This window comes from Lactuca virosa, chromosome 5 (genome assembly GCF_052849685.1).
Source record: "Lactuca virosa cultivar CGN04683 chromosome 5, Lactuca_virosa_CGN04683_v6, whole genome shotgun sequence".
Taxonomy (NCBI): Eukaryota; Viridiplantae; Streptophyta; class Magnoliopsida; order Asterales; family Asteraceae; genus Lactuca; species Lactuca virosa.
The window spans coordinates 376063169-376070542 of record NC_136430.1 but is presented as its reverse complement, the minus strand read 5'-3'; the positions used below and the strand labels follow the sequence as shown (position 1 = coordinate 376070542).

The 7374-nt window shown below is 30.0% G+C and overlaps 1 protein-coding gene across 1 annotated transcript; it reads right to left on the bottom strand.

Moving 5' to 3' along the window:
- Positions 1–599: 599 nt before the first annotated feature.
- MKK2 (MAP kinase kinase 2) lies at positions 600–6937 on the bottom strand. Its single transcript, XM_079053708.1, has 9 exons — positions 6717–6937; positions 6528–6612; positions 5910–6044; positions 5081–5305; positions 4765–4947; positions 3223–3446; positions 3026–3071; positions 2500–2599; positions 600–753 (listed from the first exon to the last, which is right to left on the bottom strand). The coding sequence occupies exons 1-8, from the start codon at positions 6791–6793 to the stop codon at positions 2510–2512; spliced, it is 1065 nt and encodes a 354-aa protein (XP_078909834.1). The 5' UTR covers positions 6794–6937; the 3' UTR covers positions 600–753; positions 2500–2509.
- Positions 6938–7374: the final 437 nt, after the last annotated feature.

Genomic DNA, 7374 nt, shown 5'->3' with positions numbered 1-7374 from the left:
GCTAAAAAAGGCATGGGTTTTTTTTAAAGATTATCCGGTCTGGTTCCGGTTTTGGGCCGGTTCCAACGACTGGTTCTTACCGGGTCCCGGTTCCAAAAATTGACGAAATTATAGTATCGGTCCCGGCCCGACCGGTTCCATCGGGTTCCGGTTCCGGGACTGGTTCGCCGGTCCATATGCTCATCCCTAGTTACAGAAGTTACAAAATCGCATTCAGAAATTTATGCAAAAAATGTGTAAGACCAAAAAGTTCTTTTAAGTCCTTAACCTTCGATATGGTAGTTAATATTTTCATTTATACTTTTTATTCATCCACTTAAAAACGATACGATTAGACCTTTTATATTTTTCATCATGATTCGTTCTCTTTATTTAAAATAAGGATATAAACATAAATTACCTTGTTTTTTACATTGATGAATAAAAAACAGAAATGAAAACATTATCTTCCTATGATAGTCAAATTAGAAGTAGTTTAGAGTGTTCATGGATCGTCCTTCTAAAAACTCAACCACAACTTATATGTTTAATTTTAATAAAAACCCACAAAAATAGGTGCAAAATGTATTGGTATCTAACCAAATTCGTATGTAAAAAGGTAAAAATAAAATTGTGTTACATATTCATTGAGAATCAAAGTTTTACAAGAACTCAACCAAAAGGCGAAGTTTTCACCTTCGAACTAGATGCAAACTTTAAACCGGAGTCATGATACAACAAAAAGGAAAAATCTATTGCCCTTTACTTAGCAATCTGCATATGGCAAAATATACAACTTTTAGGTCACGAACATAAAACATTGGGTCCAAAGACTACTCAATTGATTACTCATAGATAAATTGAATAGACTTATACTATTTATCTATATGTTTTTATTTATTAAATCAAAAAATTTGGGGGACAAATTACAAAATAAAAATAACTTTCTAAGAATATTTTTTGGAAGTGTTTACGTAAATCAAAAAGTTTGGGGGATAAATTACAACATAAAAATAACTTTTTAAGAACAGAAATGGTCCCTATGGTTTGGTCGAATTCTCAGTTTTGGTCCCTAAGTTTAAAATTTGGTAGGTTACATCTCTGTGGTTTGTGAAAACTGTACTGTTGGTCCTTGGTCCATATAAAAAGACCAAATTACCCTTTCTTTCTTTTTTCTTTTTCTTTTAACAATATATATATATATATATATATATATATATATATATATAGGAGTAGGTTATAATGTGGATGAACATCTATTGTGCGAACGTGTGGACAATGTTATTCTATGAAAATAACTAAGAGAATAGGTTGTTTGGTAATGTGAATATGTTCAACCTTACACAACTATCGTCATTTTCATGTATTCTCATTAAATTTTATTCATTTTTTTTCTCACGCATCGTTTTCACTCGTTTTCATTCTTACAGAATACGATTATCAATAACACATTCTGATAACATTCTGACAGAATGAGAACCATAAAAAAAATCTATAATATCCTTAAAAATGTTTTATGTAAGTGAGAATGTGTGATAATAACAATACTTATGTGATGTTGAACGTATTCACATTACCAAAGAGCATATTTTCTTAGTCATTCTCACAGAATAGCACGTGTCCACACGTCCACACAATAGATGTGCATCCACCTATATATATATATATATATATATATATATATATATATATATAGGATGAGGTTCAATAGAGAACCATAATTAACCAAGGAACCAATCTTTTTTTCAACTTTTAGAACTTATTTTTTATCAAAAATAAAAACTAAAAATACAGAAATTCATAACTTTTTATCCTTTTTCCAATGATATCAAATTCGATTTTTTTTTTTTTTACGTCAAATTTACAATGTGAATCTTTGAAAATTCACAATGTGAATCCGAAAAATATTTTTCACATTCACAATGTTAATATATGAATTTAGATATTTTTAGATTTTTTTTCGATAAAGAATAAGCTCTAGAAATTGAAAAAAAGATTTGGTTCCTTGAAGAACCAATAATTATGGTTCTCTATTGAACTTTTCCCTATATATATATATATATATATATATATATATATATATATATATATATATATATATCATTAAAAAATATATTTAAATAAAAAGTTAGAAATATTAAAAGATTTTTTAACCACAAAAAACAAAGATAGATAAATAAAACAAAAAATAAATAATAATAATATGATTTTATATAATTTAGATAATTGATTTAAAAAATAAAAATAATTTTATAAATAATCTATATTAATTCTATTAAAATAAAGATACAAAATAATATATATATATATATATATATATATATATATATAATAAATTGTTAAAAGAAAAAGAAAAAAGAAAGAAAGGGTAATTTGGTCTTTTTATATGCATCAAGGACCAACAGTGTAATTTTCACAAACCACAGGGAACTTAAGGACCAAAACTGAGAATTTGACCAAACCACAGGGACTATTTCTGTAATTTACTCTTAAGAATATGTTTTAAAAGTGTTTACGTACCATGAGTTCATTACAATGTTGCAAGAGGGGATCCCGCTTCAGTGAAATAAGATGCGAGATCAACCGCCATGTCATCATACATATTTATGAACGGATGTGACTGGATAATAAGAAAGAAAACAAGCATACAAGTTGTGTCATATCATATCTTGAATGATTCTAAAAAGAGTAAATTACATTTTTGATAACCAAGTGTAGTTGATTTTTGCAAATTTGGTCACAAATAGTTTTTTCATGCAATTTTGGTCCTCATTGAGATTTTTGTAACATTTTTTTCTCCATGTTCCAAGAAATTACTATAACTTCGTCACCAAAAGTAGTTATTTTACTTCAAACATGAACCAAAAACGTTACAAGAACCCAAACGATGACCAAACATACAAAGAGACACTTATTGAGACCAAAATTGCAATATATATGTATATATATATATATATATATATATATATATATACTTTAAGGATCAAAAATGTAATTTACTTTTTCAAAATTATTTTTTTCATTTAGCAAAACTCGGTAAATGTACCATAAGTTCATTAGCCGATGCTCTATCCTTCGGTTCTTTCTGCACACTAAAATACCAAATTTTGTACTAGTTAATGATAGAGGTAACAAGGACATGGCCCAAAAAAGGGATCCAAGCCCATATACTATGGAACGAATGATTCCATTCCTTCCTTCCATCATACCAAATACTACCTAATAAAGATTATTATAACTTACCATGCTTCAATAAATGAGCAAAACTGAGGAGAGAATTGACCAAAAGGTGCCCGAGGTGGTGGTTGACCAACAATGGTTTCCATAAGCTCATATACATTGACCCACCCTTCACCTGCTTGTGGTGGAGTGTATGGAAATTGACCCGTTGCACACTCCAACAAAACTAAACCCAAGCTCCATATATCACTTTTATAACCATAGCTTCCACCAATAATTCTTTCCGGCTGAAATCACAAAAATAAAAACCGAATTTCATCAAACTTTGATCCATGCTAAAGAAAAAACCAAACCCATATGGTGATATACTCATATGGCCTTTGTTTCTATTTTCTAGTCACTGTCTCGATAAAGGTTGTGTTTGGCGCGCCACAGCTAGCTGATAAGCTAACTTATTTTTCGAGCTTTTTTAAGTTGTCATGTTTGGCAAGCCAAAAAGTAGCTTATAAGTTAGCTTTTTAAAAAGCTACTTAGACTAGCTTTTCAGGAGTTTTTTTAAAAAAAAAAATCAAATATACCTCTTAATTAATTATAGAAAACATATTCTTTTAAATATCCTTTTATTTCATTTTATATCTTTCAGCCAGTTTTACCCATAGTTGTCAACTCGTAACTCGACTCGTGTCTCGAAATCCAAAATTTTAACTCGTGACTCGAATCGTAACTCGACTCATAAAAGTCACGACACTAAAAATTATATATATATATATATATATATATATATATATATATATATATATATATATTCTACATGATATAATCTTTCTTGATTATTACATATTTTAAAATGAAATTAACAGACTCACAAGCCTAATAGTTGAAAATTTACTTTTATATGAAGAAAAGAACTATAACCACTTTTTTGGTGGTACACAAAGACCCAGTTAATTTAAAGCCCAACTTCAGGGAAGGATTGTGGCCCATGCTTAGTATGTAATATATTACACCCAGTTAATTTTATTTGAAACCCTAGCCGCTTTTCTTACCAACTCAAATATTTCCTACCACGTGATTCTCTTTTCAACCTCATCTTTTCACCAAGAGATGAACTTGTTTCCACTTGCTTTTCCTACTACCTCACATCTCTCCCAGCATTTTCTCGACCAGAGCAGAATCTCAAAACTCAGACCCAACAACAAATCGAGTCACTACAACCGCACAGGTCACAGGTTTTATGACTCGTCCGATTTACGAGCCAACTCGACTCGGTCCGAGTCACTACTTGAATCGGATTTTTTTTACGAGTCAGAAGAAAAACGAGTCATGTTACGAGTTGCCTCGTTTTGGGTATCAAATGGCTCGACTCGTACGAGTCAACTCGTGACTCGTACGAGTTTAACAACTATGGTTTTACCAAACGTCAAATTTTATATGCTAACTTTTCATATAACAACTAGCTTTTCATCTATCAGCTAGTAAGTCAAACATACCCAAAGTGTTTATGATGTTTAGGAATATCTGAGCAAAGAACAGTGCACTTGGGGAGAAAAAGTAAATGATGGCAAATTTGTACATAGTTAGAAGTTATGGTTAAAGATTGCTCACCGACATATAATTATAAGTGCCAACAAACGTATTAGCCAATCCAGATGTGCTCGCGAGTATAGCACTAACACCAAAGTCAGTGATCTTTACTTCACCTCGATGATTTATCAGCAAATTTGATGGTTTCATGTCCCGATGAATAATATGTTTCTCATGATGAAGATACAACAAACCTTTCAACACCTAAATTTCATTAGTTTATAAAGATCAAGAGTCAGAATCTCGTTTTCTAACTTGATATATAATTGATAAAAACAACTTTATATATATATATATATATATATATATATAAAATAAAAGTTTGAAGATCTTTTACCTGCTTACAAATGGCAGCAAGATAAGGTTCGGGAATGGATCGAACGGTTTTTAAAAAATCAGCTAAAGATCCTCCATCCATGTACTCCAAGATTATTGAAACAGCTCCATTATCATAAAAAGATTGGTAACATACAACAACATTTGCACATTGTGATGATTGGTTGATTTTAAGTTCTTGTGCAATTTGCTTTCTTGCTGATTCTTCTACGTTCATTTGGATCACCTAAGTATTGAGAAAAATACGTTATTGAAAGCCTTTCATGCGTATCAAAATAAACTTTTTTGTTAAAGTTGTTCTAATTTTGGAGCTCAAATATATGAACGCTTCAATAACATAATTTTAAGATATTAAATTAGTCTCGAACTATTCAAAATTACACATAGTGCTTCAAGCAAACTAAACAAGTTGGTGTTAGAGGTGTGTTTAGTATGCTTAATAGTTTTATAGTTTAAACTCATAGTTAAACTTTAATAACATAACTTTTTAAGATATTGAAGTTAGGGGTTGTTTGTCTGTTTGATATGTCTCTTACAGGGTCTAACTCAATCATCAGGCCTTGAAGGCTTTAATCAGATCTGACTCAATCAGCAACTATCAAACAGCTCCTTAGTCTTGCACAGTTAGTAAATGACTAAATTCCATCCAACTTTCAAAAAACGATGTAAAAACCACATCACTATTTTATAGGTTTCGCAATCAAAATGAACCAAAAATAATCAATTTAAAAAAGGTATAGTGGTTTTTACATACTTTTTAGGAAGTAGCAACAAAGTTTTTTAAGGTATATTTGATTAACCAAATTAGAAATGAACCTGATAAAGACTACCTTCAAAGCAAAAAATTGTTCTGTCCATTTGTGTCTAACCAATCGAACGATTCCACCGTTTCCTTTTCCAACAACTTTAACCGCATCAAAATCAGCTAAGCTTAATTGGTTGTCTGATGGCTGAATAAGAGGTGGCTGAACCAAAAATAATATCACAGTAAGAACAAAATGAAATTATTTGACAAATACAAGTGTTGAATTCTAACTAAAATCCGAGTGTCTATTGATACCATAATAACAATATTTTAGTTTTTGGGTACCATTTAAGAGTTCTGAATGGTTAAGATATATATATATATATATATATATATATATATATATATATATAAATGAAACTTATAAGTTATTACTCATGAGCAAGTTAAACCAATATGGGGATGTTTGGATGTGCATTTACAAAGTGATCAGTGTGATTTGAAGAGTGACAAAGTTCAATTTAAGTGTCAATTTCGAAATTTAAGTGTCAATTTCGAAATTTTGGATCAATCAAGACTCACAAAGTTCATGATCGTTACCGATTAACCCTAAAAAGGAAGCAACTTTAAAAGGTATAATCAAGATTTATGAACTAAAGATCAAATGCGAAGAAACCCAGATCCATAAAAGCAAGAAACTTACAGTCTCAGATTGGCTTTGCGAAACAATTCGAACACCATCTCTGTTCACTAGCAGATCACCATCCATAAACGTCCCAGATTCAGTCCTACAATATGCATTCAACACAAGAAAAAGGACATAAAGATACAGTAATTACATCAAAGCCACATAAATAAACACAATAAAGAGAGCAAAGACGAAGATACATACAAGAATTTAGCGAGAGAAGTTTCATCAGGAGGAGGGAGATTTAGCTTGAGGAAAGGGGCCAAATTTCCCTTATTCATGATGCTGAAAAATGCTTATTTTCAGAAATAAGAAAGATGCAAGCTTTCTAATGTTGTTCTTGGGGTTTTCTATTCAGGTTGTGAAAAGTCCTTGCGAAGTCGTCTTCCCCAAATGAAAACCAAAAGGGGTTTTCAACAACACATGCTTGCCGTACTCATTTTTTAAATACGCAGCATTGAATTTGATAATTTATTTTTTGTAGGGTTAAAATGTGAACTATTAAAAGAATTTTGTATTTTTAAACATCAAAATATTATTTGCTTAATTTATTTTTTAATATTAAAATTATCTTTGTAAACCCCCAAAATATAATATTTGCCCAAATTGTTTTTTACAATGTTTCTAATAGTTTATAATAATTTTTTATATCTTAAATTTATTATAATAATTAAAAAATTTAACGATATTATCCCTACATTTATAATAATAGAACTTATACTTTTAAATTGTTGGAATATTTTCGGCCCTCTCCATATAATCTATGCATTGAATGTTTTGTTTTAGTTGTTGAATATTGACATGATGTAGAAGAAGAATATTTTAGATATTATCATTGATATTTTGATGTTTAAAAACGACA